The sequence below is a fragment of the Montipora foliosa genome, chromosome 7, assembly GCF_036669935.1.
Source record: "Montipora foliosa isolate CH-2021 chromosome 7, ASM3666993v2, whole genome shotgun sequence".
In the NCBI taxonomy this organism is placed as follows: domain Eukaryota; kingdom Metazoa; phylum Cnidaria; class Anthozoa; order Scleractinia; family Acroporidae; genus Montipora; species Montipora foliosa.
In genome coordinates, this window is record NC_090875.1 from 33,302,393 (window position 1) to 33,323,680 (window position 21,288).

The 21,288-nt window shown below is 39.0% G+C and overlaps 2 protein-coding genes and 2 non-coding genes across 5 annotated transcripts in view; 3 read left to right on the forward strand and 1 right to left on the reverse strand.

The window, feature by feature from the left end:
* Window positions 1–4,332, forward strand: part of LOC138011853 (guanylate-binding protein 6-like) — a 17,636-nt gene extending 13,304 nt beyond the window's left edge. The window contains exons 11-14 of the mRNA XM_068859078.1: window positions 587–841; window positions 1,594–1,716; window positions 2,703–2,750; window positions 3,083–4,332. Coding sequence (XP_068715179.1) covers window positions 587–841; window positions 1,594–1,716; window positions 2,703–2,750; window positions 3,083–3,778 — 1,122 coding nt within the window. The 3' untranslated portion in view covers window positions 3,779–4,332. The remainder of the gene's footprint in view (window positions 1–586; window positions 842–1,593; window positions 1,717–2,702; window positions 2,751–3,082) is intronic.
* Window positions 4,333–4,909: 577 nt separating this feature from the next.
* Trnat-ggu (transfer RNA threonine (anticodon GGU)) lies at window positions 4,910–4,982 on the reverse strand. Its single transcript has one exon. It is a non-coding gene; the product is annotated as a tRNA-Thr (tRNA).
* A 198-nt stretch (window positions 4,983–5,180) lies between these two features.
* Trnat-ggu (transfer RNA threonine (anticodon GGU)) lies at window positions 5,181–5,253 on the forward strand. The gene has a single exon. It is a non-coding gene; the product is annotated as a tRNA-Thr (tRNA).
* A 3,268-nt stretch (window positions 5,254–8,521) lies between these two features.
* LOC138011854 (guanylate-binding protein 6-like) overlaps window positions 8,522–21,288 on the forward strand; it is a 62,876-nt gene continuing 50,109 nt past the window's right edge. Inside the window, exons 1-2 of one of the 2 annotated variants that reach the window (XM_068859081.1) lie at window positions 8,522–8,635; window positions 9,694–9,772. Coding sequence is in view for 1 of the 2 variants with exons in the window: in XM_068859080.1 (XP_068715181.1) it covers window positions 9,798–9,803 (6 nt within the window). In the remaining variant the exon portion in view is untranslated. Of the gene's footprint in view, window positions 8,636–9,693; window positions 9,804–21,288 lie in introns of both variants that reach the window. The other variant, XM_068859080.1, reaches the window with a different exon arrangement.

The following is a 21,288-nucleotide window of genomic DNA, read 5'->3' on the forward strand; positions in this document are numbered from 1 at the left end:
AATTGTTAAAAAAATCTTTGGAACTTAAAACTTTTAAGAAAGTTCCATGAACAGAGAAACAAAAGTAAAAAAGTTAGTTGAACAATTTGTAGAGGCATTAATATTTGGGGTGCTGTTTTGTTGAACACGAACTCTGCTATACAAAGGATTTGATGAGCTGAGATTTAGGTGTGTACTTGCGTTACAAATCTTGGAGTATTTTTTTTTACCGTTCGGAGAATTGTATTTACAAAATAATACAGCCTGAGCTAGCTCTTAAACTCGGCATATATACACTGAGTAATCAGCTCGATTAGCTTTTTAGTTATCCTGAGTAAACATTACCTTTTATCTGTATTATTATATTATATTATAAAGTTTAACTTTGGTAATAAAGCTTGTTGTTGTTGTTGTTGTTGTCTACATAATTGTGAGATTCGTAAGAAGGTATGTCTTAAAAATGGACCTAACTTTTAATTTTCGCGCGTGAGAAGTTTGCCATTAGGTTTGTGAGGGAGCAATCAATTAGAATGAAACTTGAAGGTGTGTGGTAGATCCAAAACGTTGTTGATGTGTCAAAATCATTTCCTGTTTCGATTTCAAATAGGAATCTGTGGAAAAGAAGTTAACCTCGTGGCTAACCGACAATGAAGTGAAAACCAGACAATTTTGTAAAGATCTCCTTAGCCAGCTTAAAAGACTTCATCTGGACCCTTTATTTGTACAACTCCAGGAGGGAGGTGCAGCCAAAGTATCTTTTGATGACATCATTGATGGATATCAGCGGATTAAAGACGAATACAACGAGTCTGCAAAAGGCGCCAAAGATGTCATTGCTAAAGTATTTGTGGAGCTTCATGCCGTAAGGATGTAAATTACGCATTTTGTATGTTTGACCGTATGTTTTGTTATGAATTGATTTGGCATTCAAAACAAAGCTTTCCTAGGATGATGCTGTGATTAGTTTTCCTTTTTTCTCTATGTTCAATGTTGTTTGCCAGGGCTGTCAAGTCATATTTGGCAGTTTTCTCTGGGCCCATGATTATTAGTAGTACGGTTAATGTCTATGGCAATTAGCGGCTCCAATGGTTTGTCTGAGATCATCGCTTGTACCATATAATTCATGCTGGGTCAGTAGCACACAATTGAATCTGGGAGAATTCATGACGGACATCATGGCCACGAACCGTGAAATGATCATTTTAAAACAAATTGCTCTAGTTGATAGCAAATTGAGATCTGTTTCTTTACCCCATGCAGCTTTCTCATCTCCAGAGCCGCATGTCCCTGCTAGCTGTTGGGGCCTTGGATCTGTTCTTTTAACTAACTTTCCCCCAGCGGAGTTCCTGCTGGCTGAGAAACCCAGGGGCACCCAGCCGTTTTAACCTGACCCCAACCTTCAAACTGGTAGCCCACGCTATAAATAACTCCCACCCGTTACTGAAGGTATAGACTACGGTCCTGTGACCACACCCAACCACCTAATCTGCGGACTTAGTGTGTTTGAATTTAGGTTTTATGTTTGCAGGCTAGAGACAATTTTTAAAACGGGAAAACCATCCTTGGTTTTACTTGTCAAGAATAAAAGCATGCGCATATCACTTCTTCGTCTAGGAACTTTTGAAGGAAAAAGAGCAATACCTGGGGCAACTTAGACAACTGAAAGACTTTGACGAGGAGCTGAGCCGAGAATTGGTCGCCAAGGCCTACCAAGAGCAGGAGAGGAAAAGGCTCGAGGTAAGAAGGTCGGGATGTGTCATGAAGTACCGGCTCTTTTTTAAGCTAGAACCTTCAAGTATGGCGTTTTATTAGGATGTAGAAACGGCACTAGACTACGATGGACGCGAAAACAGACTTTGCATATGCATTTTTAAATGCTTCTGCTTGTTTAGCTACAAAAAGCAAGTGAAGTGAATGGAAGTGAATACTACATTTACCCTCGGATTGTAGAATAGCTTTATCGTAGCTAATATCTCCAAGCATTTCCCACCCCAACCCTCAGTATAACAACAAAGGCCAGACCACAACACCGGGAAATTCATGCCCTACTCTTAATGATAAGCGTGTGGGTTCTTTTACGTCCTCTGATCATGATATGAAAACCGGTGCTAAAAATACAGACGTTTTACTATAATACTGGCAGCTTGTTTTTTGTTTTATTTATTTATTTATTTATTTATTTATTTATTTATCTATTCATTCATTCATTCATTCATTCATTCATTCATTCATTCATTTATTTGTTTATTTATTTATTTATTTTGCTTTAAACCTGTAGTTTTCTTTGGCAATTAGTTTCTTAAACCGATGATCATGGAAAGGGAATTATGTGCTGCAACTGAATGTTCTGAACACATATTGCCAAAGTAATACACAAGTAGAGGTACCGTGTATCGTCAATTTATATAATGGGCTAGAACACAATGAACACTGTTCCAAATACATCCTTGCAGACTGCCAGCTTAGAGCAATTAGGCAGACAGACAGACAGACAGACAGACAGGCAAATGGACGAACGGATGGACGAACAGACAGACGTAGAGTCCGAATGACGGACAAACAGACTGACAGAGAGACTCCATGTAGAACGATGTCAACAACTCTTAGTTAGTACATGTATGATGAGCAAACAACTTTGCTACATCTTGCTCTTGAAATCTTTTAAGTGAGCTTTGCTTTTGGCCTTAAGTGCTATTTATTTTTGCAATCATTTCGCTGAACAGGAACAACAGTCACACTTGCAGCAGGAAAATCGCCAACGGAAGCATGAGGTAACAACATATAATTATTTACATAAGGTAAATGAATGCGTGTGTTCATTTTTTAAGCTTAAGGGGAGGATGAGAAGTTATAACACTTGGGATTAGAGGGCAATTGCCTTAAAGTAACTCCTGCCACTCTTTTATCCAATCAAAAGTGAAACCAAACCAATCGTAACTTGTTGGCACACGTTTTCTGGCGCTTTACTTCAGCTGCGTGTAATAATAATTCGAAATTTGATTGGTTCAGTGGAATGTCTGTGTCCTTCTTTAACTGGCCGGAGTGATTACGACACTCAATAAAAACCGCACTAATTTATAATTTGTACAATTTTGTTTGCCAGATGGATATGTTAATACAAAATCTAGAGGAAGAAAGGAAACGATTTAAGGAACAAATGGAAATTGAAAGGAACGCACATCGAGATCAAATAGAAAACATGATGGCGGCGAGTATGAAACATGCCCAAGAAGAACGAAGAGCATTCGTCAGCGAAAACCAAGCTTTACAAGACCGCTTTCTGGCATTGCAAGACTGCAACGAAGAAAACATGAAAATGATAAAGAAGTTGTCTGACTTAGCCGCCGAACAAAAGAGAGAAAAAGAGGAACTCCTTCAAAAGATGAAGGACCAAGCCGATGTCGACCAGGAAACGCTAATAAAGAGGATCAATGATAAACACGATGAGGAGATGAATGCACTCCGTGATGACATGAATGCAAAGCTGGATGAAGTGATCAAGAACGAGCCACCAAATGAATCGGTGAAATGTGGAACGCCAGAATTGATAACTAAACGAACACAGGAAGCAGACTGTCTTCAGAGAAAGATAGATGAAACCCATAAGAAACAGCAAGCTGTAGAGGAACCAGGTTTCTTGAAAAAAGCGATAAAATTTGTAGGAAAAGTAGTTGTACCAGTTGCTGGCATAGTTGTTTCTGCTGTTATACCTGTTGTTGCCCCCATTGTTGCACCTGTTGCTGCTGTTGCTGGCAAAATTATTGAGTTTGTTTCAGACCACATCTGTAGTTTAATGTAAATTTATAATCAGATGATGAGGATGAATGAGGTTTTTCTTGTATGTGCTGCAAGAATAATCGATATCAAGAGCTAGGTAATGTGGTTTTCAGCCGAACCCGACGGCCGTAGGTCATAAAAACTCGTATCAGATGCAAAGAACTCAGAGCATAACTTACATTCAGTTTTGAGGGAAATCAAATTAAGCTGAATTACACTCAACAGAGCTTTTATTCCTTGCCAAGACCTTTTGCCTTTTTCTCTCGGTTGTTATCATTTTTACCCTCATAGTATATATAACAATTAATGACATAATTATATACCATTTTTAGCGATTATTACTCAATCACCAGAGTGTCATATCAGCTACAGTATTATTGGTTATTACATGTAGATTAGCATAATTAGTATTAGATTGCATGCTATCATTATTAGAAATGTTACATAGCTTTACCGTGAATATTTTTTCAAGTCAAACTGTTACTTTTTTCTCCTCTTTTTATATTGTGTCCCCAAGTTAGTCTGGGATTTTCCCAGGCTACAAGGCATGGACACGTTAATAAAGTGATATTCTTTTAATACTCCTTCGGTTACTTGCGTGGATTTTTCGATTTTTGGTGTTTACATTATCCACTTTATTTCGTCATCTAAAGTGCGATCGCTCGATAAAATCGCTGTAGATGTCCCACAGTGCTCGCCAGCTCACAGAAATTAATATCCTTTATTATATGGCAAGGTAGCCTTGAGGGAAATCTGAGCGTTCTGATTGGTTCTTTTTTATTCGGGGTCTTGTCATACGGACCGATGGTCACAAGTTGTGTATTTTTTGTTTTGTGCCATGTAATAAATTACTTACTAACCTAGCTTGTTCGAGCCGTACTGTAAAGTATAAACCCTCGGTCCTAGAACGGACCTCGCTGCGCTGGATCCCAACTGCCATCACCTTGGGCCAATATCCCCGGGCAAGGCCCTCGCGCTCAGTTAGGTAGCGGTTTGAAGACTTTTGAGAACTCAGTATATAACAATAGTATGTTTTGAAGTTTATATGAAATAATTCATATTTTGCACTGCGGTTGTAGATGAAAGTGAAGAGTGATCATCGCAGTAAAATTTCCAATTTAAGCAATTGGAAAGGAGAAGCCTGAAAAAATCAGGGCTTCAACGGGATTCGAACCCGTGACCTCCGCGATACCGGTGCGATGCTCTACCAACTGAGCTATGAAGCCACACATTGGGAGCGAGGTCAATTTATTGAGTTCATATCTTCCCGTGCAGTGAAATGATGTGAAGTTTATATGCGATGATCAGTCTTCACTTTCATCTACAACCGCAGTACAAAATATGAATTATTTCATATAAACTTCACATCATTTCACTGCACGGGAAGATATGAACTCAATAAATTGACCTCGCTCCCAATGAGTGGCTTCATAGCTCAGTTGGTAGAGCATCGCACCGGTATCGCGGAGGTCACGGGTTCGAATCCCGTTGAAGCCCTGATCTTTTTTTTTTTTTTTTTTTTTTCAGACTTCTCCTTTCCAATTGCTTAAATTGGAAAATTTACTGCGATGACCACTCTTCACTTTCAATAGTATGTTTCTGCAATGTTTGTTTGTAAACTACCTTCATTACGGATGATTAGTATAACACCGCCAAACATGACTAGACTATTATATACAAGAGCTACTGCTACAATGTTTTTAATAAAACATTGATTTATTCCTTTAAAAGTAATTATAACATAGCTATAGTCTAGAGGTGTTTTTCTGCATTCTTTAACTTTCATGTCAATTACTGAGTCATTTTCATTTTTTTTAGGTGAAATACATGAAACGCATTGCTATTGAATACTAATCATTTGTGTGGAATGATTAAAAACATTTTTGGGTTGAAAAATGAAGTTATGTCTCTTACATTACACGAGGTGTGTAATGCGTTTTTCTCTGTCACGTTACCATTGGTGCATTTTAAAACAGCTTGCTCGTCTCTAAACGCTTTAGTTGCCAGAGAAACGACATTCTCTCGTAATCGCCGATGTAAGTGGAATTCTTACGATCTTATAATAGCGAATAAACATCTTCAGAACACTGTGGACCATTTCAGGAAGCGTTAGGTAAGAAGGAAGTCAGAAGCGTTTTTTTGATAACGTACAATCAGGCTAATTTGGACCCATTTCCCACGCGAGAAGAATTTGCCTCCGCGGTAATAAAATCATTTGCGAAATACAATGCGAAAATTCTTACAATGGTGTTGTAGCTGTGAAAGCCACAAAAAATCCGGAAAACACTACCATCTATCTGTGAAGCTTGATCGTAATCAACGTTGGCTGTCGTCGAAGGAGTTTTTACGCAATGAGTACGGGATAAACGCGAACTCCTCAAGTAAACACCACAACTACTAAAGTGCGTGGACATACGTAACGAAAGAGGATGAGAACTTTATTGAGAGTGCTGGCCACCCGGACCTTAAGAATGCCGGTGAACCTAAAACAAGTGCCGCAAGTCGTGCTAAGTGGAAAAACAAACGCAAAAGGAATGCTGCAAACGAAAATCATGGCGATGAGGATGACCAGGACAGTGACGACGACAAAGATACTGGCTCGCGTACGTCTAGAAGGAGTGCTAGCACCAGATAGAGAAAGCGTCTTACGACATTCGAGGTGACAGAAATCATAGTTGAGAGAAACGTGAAATCGCTAGTAGAGCTGTGAGCTTTGGCTCACCAACAGAAAAAAGAGGGAAAAACAGATCTTGTTGAATTCCTAGTAAATCACACGCCAAGGGCGGTCGCAGATATATTGAATACTGAATGGGAAATCGAGAATGCTGCGGAGAAACTGGCACGATCCAAGAAAACTCGCCTAGAGTTATTGCAAGAAGCGAAAGAAAAAGAATGCACGGAAGGATGTGATGGGTTGTGGAAGATTTGTGCCGCAGAAATCCTAGCCAATAATCAGGTCCCACTACAAGTATTTCGCGACGCAGTGTGTGATCTGCTGATAAAGGGGAGGGGTAAATACCGGAACATTATGATCACTGGAAATGCGAACTGTGGAAAAACATTCTTACTTAATCCATTGACTTTGATTTTTAACACTTTTTGTAATCCTGCTTCGGGGAGCTTTGCTTGGGTTGGGGTTCAAAATGCTGAATGTATTTTCTTGAACGATTTTCGATGGTCGCCACAAGTTATACCGTGGCATGATCTGTTACTTATGCTAGAAGGTCACGTTGTGCATTTACCGGCGCCGAAAAGTCACTTTGCAAAGGATATTTCACTAACTAGTGACACCCCGATATTTTGTACGGGAAAACATAGGCTTATGTACATCAAAAATAGAATTGGGGATGAACGTGAATGCGGTATGATGGACGTTAGGTGGAAAATATTTCATTTCACGTATCAGATCCCGCGGGAACAACAACGACAACTCCCATCATGTGCTAGGTGTTTTGCAGAGCTTATTTTGCCCTCAGAAACATAGTGGCTTGGTCGTAGACGATTAACTTAATAAATAGCACCTAACAGAGAGAAAATACCACGGTTAACATGGGTTTACAACGGTTAACAACTGTTCGGAATAAAACAATAGACTCTGATGTTTTTCTTTATGAAATGTTGTTAACCGTTGTTAACCATTGTTAATCGTTCAAATGACTATGTTCCAGTTTGTTAATCGTTTAATCTTTGCATTTAACCATTTTCATAGTCTTCTACTGATTTGCTAGACGAGTTTTGAAATTGAGAGCAGGCGTTTTTGTAAAGGAAAAATTCACACCGTCATGGCCACCAGGTACTATAAAGTCTTTATTTACAGTTAGTTTGTCACTCGCGTGACGTGGTATCCTCACTAGGCACGATAAAGCCACGGTTTTATCTCCCAATTTAGTGTTTCTACTAACTGGCTAAGTGTATGGCTAGTATTTTGTTCTCTGTCCCTTAGAAATTATAACTAGAGAAATCCGATTATCCATTGATTCTATGATTTTGTCAACTACATCAACTGGCATGTTCTTAAGGTGGCTCAAAACAGTTTCCAGCACTTTCCAAGACGTAGCTATTGATGGGCCATAATTACCACTCTTTATCAATTGATGCTACAATCATGATATCAAAAAACTGCCCAATCACTGGTGAACGCGTTGGTATTATTTTCGTGACACAATAGGTTACCATAGCAACAATATGACCTGCTAAAAACACCCTTAATTTTAGCTTTAAGCGCTTATAACTCAAAAACGAACTCGGTGACCCCCATTTTTTATTATCGAATTGTTATTAGCATGATAAGATGCAACTTTTTGCAAAGTTTAGAAAAATTCTCTGGAGGGGGTTCAGAGCCACCTTAACTTTTCGAAAATTTAAGGTGGCTCTAAAAATTGAAAGATAAGTCATTATAACACGCTGACGTGACCTCAGAATGCCGGAAATCCCATTTCCGATTACCTCGATAGTATCCTACCGCATCGAGAGCGCTCCTCTCTAAAATCCCGTATCCTACCCAGACGTTTCCGTGAATGAACTGGATAGGAACCTTATATGAAGTGCTTTCTCTCAGGGAAAACCAATCAAACATATTCGACATAAATTTTGGTTGAAAATTCTTATCCCATGCGCGACTTCGAGAAAATTCCCTTTCCTCTTCACGTGAACAATCGAACAGAAGAAACCGTGACAAGTTTGACCGCTCAAGAATGTAATATAACCTTAAGTGTTTGAATAATAACTTGGGTAAATTCCCGGATTTGTAATTGAATACTGCTTGCAAACAAGTCTATTGAGCCAGGAAAGTGAGCGTTGGCTTCGCAGTAACAACTCGCCAAAGTTTCGTGGGCCTCGCTTAGAACAGCTTGATTGAAAACCACAGCCTGTTCTAGAGGTAACTACATTAATGTCTTACAATATCTGATTTAGAATTCTGAGACATCACTGAATTCATGGTCGGAAGGTCGCTGTAATCATTTCACAGCTCCACGTACGTAGGTGTTCATGTTGGTAACAAACTAAGCGTAATCGTTTATCTTGGCAAATGTGTTGTTAACTCGAGGAGTAATATCGAAAAAACTACCTTTAACAGGGTCATAACGGCCGGAAAACATCACTGATCGATTGGTTCAAGAACATTCGCAATATATTTCCATATTATATGAATGTAAATATCAATTACGTTCTGAGAAAAGCAGCGTTTTCTTCCCAAAATTGACCTTTTAGATACATATTATGTAAACATTCTAGCTTAGTGGAGGCTTTTTTCATTGCAAAAGTAAAGTTCGACGGCGGAAAAGCCCGTGGGCGAAGGCCGCCAATAAAACCCGGACGAGAGGGAAGGGGAAATTACGATATATTTCTTGACTGAGTTTAACGACTTCCGTGTTGAACCGGATGCCTGCCAATCTCGCCGTCTACACATTTTGATTGATCGTGGTTTACTTCCATCAATTAAGTTATAGAACAATGAATCGATTTTCAGAGAATAACGCGAGAAAAATGCAGAAATTAGAGACCCCGGCAACTGGAGAGTTGGGAAATTAATCCAAAGTTGTCAAAAGATCGATTGTTTAAATCGGAGTACATGTTTTATTTACAATAGAATACTAACCTTGTTCAGTTCAGCCTCAGTTAATGTAGATGGTATAAGTTTCCCTCTGAATTTGTTTTCATTTAGAGCAACGAAATTAAAAATTTGAAAAACATGACTGTTACAATATGGTTGCCATGGGCACATCAACATTCTTCACCAAACTATTCCTAGGTGAGTTTTAGGGAGAAATCTTAAATTTGACTGGGATAAAATGTGTCTCTGTCCAACACAAATGACAAATACATATTCTATTTTCTTTCAACTCAAACAAGAATTTATACAAGCGTGAATAAATTTCCGTCGGATTTCTTGATCTCCTCGACTACTCACAGTTTTCGTTGTTCTTCCTTGTACAGCGTGGAGTGAGATGAGAATTTGCAGAGCTACAAGACCCAAGCGTCATTTAGATTGAAGACTTTAAAAAGATTTCATCAGGTAGTATCACAGAAGGACCAGTGAAATGGATGTAAGTCTTATTTAGAGGGAGGGGGGGGGTTGGGGGGAGGTATCAGGAAGGCCCGAGAACTGGGTAAAAGCCAAAGAACCAAACTGCAAAAAAGTCCATGAGCCGTATTCAAGAAATGTTTATCATACCAAATGTGTGTGTATTTAAAGACGGAATATTTCTCAATATACTAAAATATTCGTATAGTGTGATCGTCCGGGTGAGTATAGTTCTGAAAAGAACTGTTGTTGGTGACTGACGTTTCGACAACCTGAGCGGAAGTCATCTTCAGAGTCAAGTGAATAATGTTTGTCAGTCGATGGTGTTATAACTCTGGCCCGTTGAACGTGATTTGTCGGTTTAGCCGTGATGTGATTCGCTGAAAGACTCGTGTAAAGTTTGTCATCGGTCACTGGTAGGTTTCGATCCGTCTATTGTTAGTCAAATTCGTCGGTTTTTGGTCGTCCATTGTTAGTCAAATTAAGTCGGTCCGTTTGGAGTCCGTTTGTCGGTTTCGTTTCCGTCGTGGATAAGTCGTTTGTAAGGCGCCGGCAGTTGTTGACATCTGTTAAGAGGCGTTTGTTCTAGGTTAGTGTACCCTCCCATACATGTCCAATACACTCGACCTGAGTCGGGTTGTCTTCACTCGCAGGCGGATTGAGTCCGATTGCAACCGGAACCGGAATTGGGTGCATGGCGCTTGATCAATGGTACCGGAAGTGAGGGTTAACAGGAGCGAGAGGGGTTGAAAAAGTTGGCAAACAGACTCGATCGGATCCGATGGAGACAGCTCTTCCTGGCAAGAGTCAATCGGACTCTCGGAAGTCAGTTCGCGCGTGACAGAAAATATCTCTCAGCCATGACGCGAAACAAGCACACGCTAATGTGAAATATACGTCGTTCTTAAAGCCATGAGGCGATACAAGCGCGCTACACATGTAACATTAGTCGTTCTTTAAGACATGAGGCGAAAGTTAACATCACGAAATATTGCACTCCACACTATACCTCGTTCTTTAAAGCATGAAGCTGAACAAGATTTTCACAAATCCAGGTCATTGAATTTCCGATTGCGACAGAAATTCTTGTCATCCAATCTCCGACAACAATAAATTATTAGCTTTTCAGTCAAATCCACTGATTTCAGTGACGAAGACAAAGATACTCTACGTGAACGAGAGCCTTTCCCTGGATGAAAACTTTCATTTGTTTTTCTAATTGAAATTGTGATTAATTCCATAAGACATTAGAAACTTCTATAGCATTCTGGAACTGTTCTAGTTAAAAGAGCTCTATATTGATTATATGTGAAATATAGAATGGTCAAGGTTATGACATTAGAAAGTTCTATAGCATTCTAGAACTGTTCTAGTTTGAAGAGCTCTATAGAAAGTTCTATATCATTCTAAAACCGCACTAGTAAAATGGTCGTATGTGCAAACTTCTAAAGTTCTGATTAAAGTCAAAATTCGCAGTTCTAGAGTTCCGATTTCTAGAGTTCTAAGTTCTAGAATTCTCAATTGTTATATGTTACCCTCTGTGGGCTCTAGAATGTCTAGAGTTCTAGAATAGCCAGACTCTCTAAGTGAGTTCCAGAACGTCTAAACTGCACACTAGGCTTGGTTGATTTCACTCATTACCATTCACTAGTTTAAATACTAAGCACTCAACACGTTCCAAAACCTTGGGGGATATTCTAAAGTTAACAAAAATCGGTTGTCGGTGTTGAATCCTTGACGGAATTTTAATTTTTGGCTGATATTTCGAGGAAAGTGAATTATCTGGCCGCCAAAAATGTCCTTTCGGCTGGGAAAATCCCTCTTGTCCACTTTTTGTCCGAGTATTTACCGTTCACTTTCATTTGAACGATAGCGTTCAGTCGTACACCATGTCATCTCCATTTGTGGGTGGCTCGAAAAAATATCTTTGGAAGACATTGTGAAGGCTGGCCTCAGAAATTTCCGAAACCACTGTCTTCACCATAACTTTAACAGGAGCGGCAATTACCCGTTACTGGTTTCAGAAATTTCCGAAACAGTTTGTCTTGGCTATTGCTAAAAACGAGGGCAGTTAACCACTGCCGGTTTCAGAAATTTTTGAAACCCCTGCAGCTGACCACACGTGAAGGTGAGGGAAATTAGCGATTATTGGTTTCGAAATTTTTTGAAACCAGCTTCAATGATAGATGGTTTCAGAAATTTCCGATACCACTTCCGAAACGAGTTAATTGTCCTAACAATGTCCAAAGACACCGGAGCCACTAACCTTTGCACTATTTACTTTGACGGTAAATGTGCTACTGGTTTGAAAAATTTCCGGAACCATTAATCGCGACACAACTTGTTTTAGAAATTTGCGGAATCCCTCTTATTCTCTATGGTATAGGATTAAGACAACGGCATAACTTCTCCAGTATCACAAATAATTTATTTACAACGTTGCATTGAATTTATATCCGTTCAAAGAAGAAAACACTTAAATCATGAATTTCGAAATTTAATATTCGTTAACGGTGTTCGCCTATTCACTGTTATCTTCCTCAAGCACATCCTGCTCCAAGCTTTGTCTTATACTCATTAAAGTCCACGACAACTCATTTCTTCCGGCGTTTGAGACTTGCCTTGGCTGCTGATGCTAAAAATGATAAAACCAAGAAACATCTTAGGAAAAAGCTGTTAATTGAAATTTGTAACGTCATCTTTGACACGTATTCGTTGCCTGACATCAGCACATATTCTTGCCCATAAAAGCTAGATAAACTGACAAAGAAATATCTTATTGCTCAGTAACTCTACCTCAGAACGTGGACGATCTTCGCAACAAACATAATCTCAAGTGTCACGTTCGAAACGCGTGTGATTTAATTTATTTACTTAGAGAGAGTTAGAGGACTAATATATTTATATCGGTGAGTTCGATAACTCTCTAAGATTAATTATTTTTGATTCCTGATTTATATCCTACTTTACTAGTTCAGTGATGGCCGTTAAATGTATTTTTCCTGAGGCTGAGTGACCATTCTTGGCCTACATTTGTTTAGTGAATACATCTTAGAAGATTAGAATGATAACCCTGGCTAGTCTAACATACATAAATCCAGTAAAAAGCAATTGCAGCTCTGAGCTGTTGCAATAAACGTAGTAACTGAAAAATTTGAATTCCTTTCGGCAACTCCGCATTAAGTTCCTCACACATGCATGTGTGTTTTGCACGGGGTGTTTTCTCTTTTTACACTATAACTAGAATTTACTCCGATACATCTAGAATTCACTTTGCAATGAAAACAATTTCTTTTCTCTCGTGAGCTGGTATACACACTTATAGGCACAATCTCCCAATACTTCAAATATGTCGACAATTGAAAATTGAACCAGACAGTCACTATCTTAGTGTGTCACGCAAGGTGAAAACTCGGAAATTTAAAATGCTCTAAAACGAAAGACGCTACAGCACTGGAAACTTGCAAAAAGGCTTAATTCTAGATTTATATTGTCAAAGTAGTCCAAATAAAAAATTATAAAACCTCGATTTTGATTATAGAATTTATGTCAAGGTGAAAACCACTACATTGTTACTTAGAATATTAAAAGGTTTTCATTTGTTTAAAACGGCTTACTGTAACTTGCAAAACGAGAGGAAACGAAACGAAATTTAAACCTGTATTTCACAAAATGAATATTTGAGCATTTCGATAGCAGTAATTCGCAAAATAGATGATAAGTGAGCTGGTTTCTTATTACGCTACGACGATAGTCACGTTCAACATACCTGGGATAGAAAACATTCTCTCCACTTTTTGATGAAACACGCCCCATCTGTTTCATCTCTTTGGTGGTCATCTACCTTAGCTCTCTTCGAATTTCTGGGCTCTTCATTAACCTCCAAGCCAGGTTTCCGTTTGCCAGCGTGAGAACTTGGCTCGTTAGTACGATCTTGCGATCCCCCTTGAGAAACCAACGTCTGAAACCACTGGAGAAAGCGAAAGTGATGGCCTTCCATCCACTGTTTGGTTGCTTTCTTGAATCCGTTTAAATCTGTCAGCAAACTGACGACTGGAAACAGTGTAATCCATAAATTGTTTCGAGAAATCGTTTGCAAGGATGTCGAATTTGCCTAAATCTACAATTGTAGCCTTACACCGGCAGATAGGTTGGAGAACATGACCTGTAGAATGAAAAGACCTGAATAAGCCAATGATGTCACTTCTCTTTTCGTTCTTTGTACAGTATTCAGAAAACTAAGTAAGCAATGTACCTTAATAGAATCCGAACTTTCAGCAACAGCGATAACATTTGCCATCTCCTTGCCGCCAGTTAATGTCCCTTTCCGTTTTTGTATAAATATCGTTAAGTCTAAACCACCATTTTCCTGTCTCGGGTCTGTCGCTCTTACCATTTTTACCTTTGCTCATAATTTCGCTCGTTGCAAAAAATATCTTAACTACTATGTAGAAAAAGAAAAAGATCCTTGATTAACACCTCGGCTAAGAACAGTCTGTAACGATACGCGAATGACACCCCAATTTATATTGCTCCTGTTGAGAATCCGTGGTTTTGTAAAAACACGCAAGAACCAAGATAGCGTGCGGAAAACAATGTCGTTTCATTTATGCAGGAAACATCTAGGAATCACATTCCTTGCTCCAAGAAGGAAAAATATAATGCAACTGATTCCTGTGTCTTACCTCTCGACATTAAGCGTTTGTCATGCTTTTGAAAACCAAACATGAATCGCCGGGCTACGAAAAACCTTCAACAAAGTTTAGTATTTCCCACTTCTCAAGTTTTTCTTTTTCGTGCCAGAAGGACAGAAGAAATTCCCACCCATGATTATCAACGTCATGACCGATGGATGTCACCAGTGTCACGTGTGAGATTGAATGGGTCATTCACCTTGCGGTGGAGGGCTTTGCGAATCAAAGATCTAACTTCTTTTTCGGCTTATCAAATTTCGTTTCATACTTCATTTGTTAGTTTTTATTTGTGCTTAAAACTCGTGCATTGCATCATTTTTTATGTTGCATGTTCATCTCCGCAAGGGTACCGTTTGGTGTCATGATAAATTCAGCTATCGGTAAATTATTTCCGGTTGTCACTCGCATTAGCGACATGGATGCAACGATGGAAATACGAACATACGATTTAGACTCGTTAACACACCTCACCCTCTCCAGTGAATCTTGCGAGTAGCGATTTCCTAACCTCTTACAGACGAAGATTTCTCACTTTTTATTCGGTCATTGCATGTTGATCGTAAGGTAACATTTGGTGTCACAATAAACTCAACCACATATTCTCACGATATTTCCTGTTGTTACCCTCTTTGGCGCCATGTATCGATGAAAGTACGCACTGTTAGTTTAAGTCGGGTTAGAGTCCAGCCGTACGGTACTTTTCTGAGAGCGTTAACGTTAACGCACTACATCGCCTCCAGTGAATCTCGCAAGCAGCGATTTCCTAACCTCTTACAGACCAAGATTCCTTACATTTTATTCGCACAAAAAAATTGAGGTCGTTGCATGTTCATTCCCGTAAAGTACTATTCGGTGTCACCATAAACTCAACCACATATTCTCACGATATTTCCGGTTGTCACTCTATTTGGCGACATGCATGCAACGGTGAAGTACGCACAGAGGCCAGCCGCACGGTTCCTATCTTAGAGCGTTAACGCACTACACTGTCTCAAATGAATCTTGCAAGTACCGAACTTGAAAATCCAGGTCCTTCTTCTCCTTTCTCGTCATCCTGCGATTGCCTGGAACCGGACTCGGAAAGTGACTTTTCGCCTCCATTAAATGGCAATTAAACATCACAGCTTTCTGCTAAATTAATCAGCCCAGCATCCAGCTCACTGTTCCTTCCTGACTCTGATCAAAGTGATCCAGAGGAATATGGAGAAAAGGGTGGCTTGAAAGAAAGTGAAGAGGACGAGGATGATATGATATGGGTTTCAGGCCATTAGAAGAACTTGATGAAGATTCCCATGAATCAATGACGCAAGGAGGAGCAAGTGGAGAAAGTGCCATCGAAACTCAAGGTAAAATGATACGTACTGCAATTGCATGGTTTCATAATAGTAAAATCCTGCCGCGTAGTTTTTTGCTCTCTACGCTCCAAATCGAATAGACGTTAATTGCACAGCCCGAGGCTGCCTTGAATAACAATCACTAAAGTGGGCACTCTGTTGTTGTTTGCAGAAACTACCTGCTTGCAAGACAGCCACCGTAAAGATAAATGTCTATGTCTTTGTTGGGGCTACAGTATTTCTCTATTTCGATTCTAATATATCAGAATTACAGCAAAGTTCTGTTCGAGAACATCTACCTTTTCAAGGAGCCACAATAAGTGAATTTTATCACAAGAAAGTCAACATTGTGTTCAGGTTAAACAGGAGTGCCACGAAAAAGCAGAAAAAGGGTTTAATATTAAAAACATCCTCATCACGAGGTGCATTAATGCTGTGAAAACCTCAAGATAAAAATAAGAAAATAGGTGATTGTAAGAACGTTTCCCAATGATCAAAGTTGGATGGGATAAAAGTTATGTATTGAAAATGTCACATTAGGGGTGCGACCACTTATAATGGCCGGATTTGGAAAAGATGTTCTGCGATGATAAGGGCGTTAAGCCAGGGTTGATTGACAAAAGAGGTCAAAAGAAGGGTAGTCAAATACTGTGGATTACAAAAACATTTATAAGTATTCATGTTGCAAGTGCCAGCCACATACAAAATGCAAAGGACGATACTAATTGGAGAGAAGTGGACAAATTAATAAAAAGGTAACAGACGCCCGAAGAATTTGTAGAGTCAATGATAAGAAAGAATGAAAATAACATGGAAGGAAAAACTCAAAGCCTGTCGAAATTTTCAAAGCTAAAAAAAGTATAGGGAAATATTAAGCGTAATGCTTTTTGTCGAGGTTCTTGGTCTATTTAATGCCATTAAAGAAGACAAAATCGCTTGTCTGAGATACCATTTACTTTTACAAAAGACTGATGATAAAAATTACGGCTACATCAAGCCTGGTCGATTTGTGTAGTGTCTATCTGACGGATTTGTTCAACCGAGGTCAAGTACATGTATGTTAACGTGCATGATATTACGAAGCTCAAAGTGAAATCATGATTAATTAAACAGTTGTGTGATTTATCGTTCTTCTGAAAATAAACATTTTTACAATTCGTGCGATCCACTCATTTCTCCGTCTTTTAAACAGACGTTACGAAAATAATTTGTCAAGACGACACATGAAAGATTTAAGCAAACATTTGTGCCTAAGTGTTCACAAATTGGATAAACAAATGCCACAAAAAAAAAAAAATTCTATCTGACAAACTACAACATAGGTCATACCTATGGGGTTAAGGTGCTACATATAAATTATAACTGGCAGAACGAGTTCCGTGACCTTGGTCCCTGTCCAAGATGAACTGAGGACGCTTTAACGAAACCATACCAGACCCGCTCAGTACTGAAGTTCCACAAAGTTTGGTTATCCTTAAAACTCAGTTAATTGTTTTCTAGAAATACTTTACTGTCGATTACTGCATGTCACCTAGCTATCAACTCAGGCACTGCATGGTAATCTCCCTTTAACTACAGAAAACCAGTACTGGCAGATAGCTATTAGCCTTTAAGCAGCAAAATGTCTTCAGTTAAAGAGTTTCCAGATGTGCTCATCAGTATAACCTGCTATCATTTTTGGACACAACACGAAGATATATAGGTGGTAAATCCCTTGCTTTGCTGTTTCAGGTTTACACAGGAAGGTATGTACCTCCAGCACAAAGAGCAAATCCTGTCCTGACTGTAGAAAACTGAATGTCCGAAATTACATTGGGGACATTTGTCACAGTTCACCTAGATAACTGCGATAATTAAAGTGCCAGTAATTGGAGAAGTGTTGGAAGTTGAAGAAGAAAGCATCAAGATTCATTACTGGCAAGGCTCTTTCAAAGGAAAGTGGAGGCCTCAAAATGCTCCAAGAACCTGGAGTCCTTGGATAGACGAGCTTCCTAAAACGTGTATCATCCTTTGTTCATTTTCTCTGTCAGATGACAATAAACTCTTGCCGTCTACTAGAAAATATCTACAGCAGGAGTATTCGAGATTGAAAAATCTGAATTGAGATTAATTTATCTAACGACAGCTAGTGAGGGCTCAATTTGTGGGAAACTGATCGTGAATAATATCGTTTTAGACAAAGGGACTTTTCGCCTCTATTTAGCTACGGCGCCAGACAAAACACAATAACCTAATTTAATTTTTGGGAATATTTTCATCGAGGGGCTGACTTACTGTTGGAAAATTGCATCGCAGTTCAGGGGAACGGCTTGCTTGGCCTGGTATTAATTTGGTGCGTTAGCTTATTAAATTTTGTCCTCACCGCTCCATTATAATTCATTTATCACTATCAATGTAATTGACTTGGCAAGATTGAAGTGCCTTGGTTTTCTATTTAGGTGCTGAGGTGTGAATGAAAGTCTCTTGTGGTGACTGCAAAAAATGTCCCACTAAAGACGTCTCCGCTACCATTGTCGGTTTTTGTCAGTATACATTAAAATAGCCTAGGTTTTTTTAATTATTATTTGAGGGTAATTTTTTTTTTCGCAAAGTAAACCACCCTCGAACACAAGGGTGATTCGAAAGCTATTTGCTCAGCGTTGGTTTCAGAAATTTTCGAAACCACCTTTGAACAGGGTTCAACAAGAATTGCCATTGGTTTCGAAAATTTCCGAAACCAATGACAGTTGCACGTTGTTGGAATATGGCTCTAAAGTGATCAAAAGAAAACATACATGGCCATTCAATTTCCGGCCAGATGGTTTCAGAAAATTCTGAACCCATCATCGCCCACTCAGATCGGCTTGTAAGTTGTAAATGCTTTACCACGCGTAAAATATGAGATTGGTGGATACTGGTTTCAGAAATTTCCGAATCCAGGCAAAAAATTCCTCGGACAACTTTCCAAAATCATTACTAAGTAATCTTGGTTTCAATATTCCCTTAATAAAATGATGTTAATGCTTGGCTTCAGAAATTTCCGAACCCGCTAGGCTGTATTAAGGGAAGTTTTCTTTATTTAAGACGGAAAATCTTCCCTCTGTCAGAAAGTTATCACTGGCAGCCTAATTTTAGCCGAAAAATGTGGTCGAAAATTACCCCTAAATTACAATTTAAGCTTTCTCGGCTAAGATTGCTTTACTGCTTACAAAATCAGCCGCTCTTATAGCACTTAAAAAGCATATGATTTCAGTCTTTTAAGACTCCGTTGAGGGGGAAAGATCAATTTCCGGAAGAAACAACTACATTGATCAGACTTCTTTGCCGAATTTTCACTAAAAGTCAGTTAAAAAAGGTACTATTTCAGCCGAAAATTAAACTTTGGAATATCCCCCAACGTTTTGGAACGTGTTACTCATTTAAAGGGGCTAGGTCACGCTATTTTAGGTAATTTTGTTTAATTTTGTTAATTATGAGCTCTAAACGTCAAATTGGCAGAGCAAGAGTCTTTCTTTTGCAAAATCACGGCCACATAACAACTGAGAATGATTTTCCAGCTGTGTAAATGACATTTTGATATAGACTGATATAAATTTGAAAAAAGATGGGCCGACGTTTTTCAAATTTACCCAAATTCAATCCACTTCAATCCTCTCCAGTTTTGTCCATCCATGTCCCTTCTTGGCTTCCCTGTCTTTTGTTAGAGTTCTTCTATAGTTTTGAACAGTTACTTTGATATTTTAGTTAATTCTATGACCATTCGATCAGTGCTGAGATTGCCTAAAATTGCGTGACCTAGCCCCTTTAAGCAAAAACAAATCCCCATGAATACCATGTAACCACGTTATACCTCGACCGTATCCAAGCACCTTAAGTGAGCTAAAACGTTCCCCCGTTTTCCAAAACGAATTAAAAATGGACATGAAAACTTGACTAAACCAGGTATCGCTCTTTAGCTTTCACTTTGCGGTTCGGTTAACTACACTTTTCCCGAGATTATGTGAAGAAGAAAGCACTCGTTTACTGATTAAGCCTAAGCGCTCCTTTCAGTTATTAGGCCCCAGTAAGCACTCTCGCAAAAGTTTAGCTTTCATTTTGCGGTTCGGTCAACTACACTTTTCAAACAATCTCCGACAACAATAAATTATTAGCTGTTCAGTCAAATCAGTGTAGAAGACGAAGATAATCTGAACGCCTTTCCCTGGATTAAAAATTCCATTTGATATTCTAATTGAAATTGTTATTAATTCGGAATAACTGATACGTTATTTATTTATGAAAATAAGTAAGGGAAAACAACATTGAAGGATGTTTAACAAACCCAAAAAATTATTACTACCCCAGCAATAACTTGTTCGCCGAACGTCCGGCTCGGTGTGCGCTTGCAATGTCACTGAACCACCGAAGCCATCGGAGATAAGTCCAGAAATGCACGCAACAACCAAAAATGGCCAAAAAAGAGAAAATGATGGCGAATTTGGCAACTATGGCGAAAATGACAATTTTGCCACAATCGCCAACAAGGTAAAGCACAAAGCAGAGAGTGCTTAGGCCTAATCACTGAAAGGAGCGCTTAGGCGTAATAAGGAAACGACTGCTTTCTTCGAACCGTAAAATGAAAGCTAAAATTTTACAATAGTGCTTAGGCCTAATCACTGAAACGAGCGCTTACACTTTTGAAATATCGCTATAATGAACTGCCATCGCGGTCCGCAATCCCGTAGTCGAGGACTGAAAATTGTTCAAGGGCAAGACGATCTCGTGAAAAGTGTAGTGAACCGAACAACAAAATAAAAGCTAATATTTCAAGAGAGTGCTTTGGACTAATCACGGAAGCGAGCGCTTCGGCGTAATCAGTAAACGAGTGCTTTCTTCCTCACAAGATCTCGTGAAAAGTGTATTTAAGTGTACTGTAGTGCTTTCTTCTTCACACGCACTCGTGAATAGTGTAGTAAACCGAAGCACAAAATGAAAGCTACAATTTTACGAGAGTGCTTAGGCCTAATCACTGAAATGAGCGCTTAGTCTTAAACAGGAATCGAGTGCTATTTCCTGTAGTTAACCGAACCGTAAAATGAAAGTTAACCGAATTGTAAAATGATTCGATCAACGCACTATAAGAACGAGAGATACATATCAACAAGGGGATTGATCGCGCTTTAAGAAACATTACTGTTTTTCACTCGATCATCGTGCTTTATGAACGAGAAATACATATACATCAACGGTCCTTCGCTCTTTTTGTTTGGCGCCTCGGGAAGGAGAAATACTGCGTATCAGGGGCACCCAACGTCAATTGTCGGAAAATATCTGTTCGGAAGACGATTTGAGATTTATAATTTTCGGAACATTTGTTGTAAAATTTCTTGCTTTCCTGCCTCTCCTAGGATTTTCGAACATCTGAAAAATGGTGTAATTGCTCATTTTTAACGGATTTTTACCCTAAACAGGTCACCTAGAATTTTCGGGAGCCTTTTTTCTGGCTAAAATTTTCGAAAAG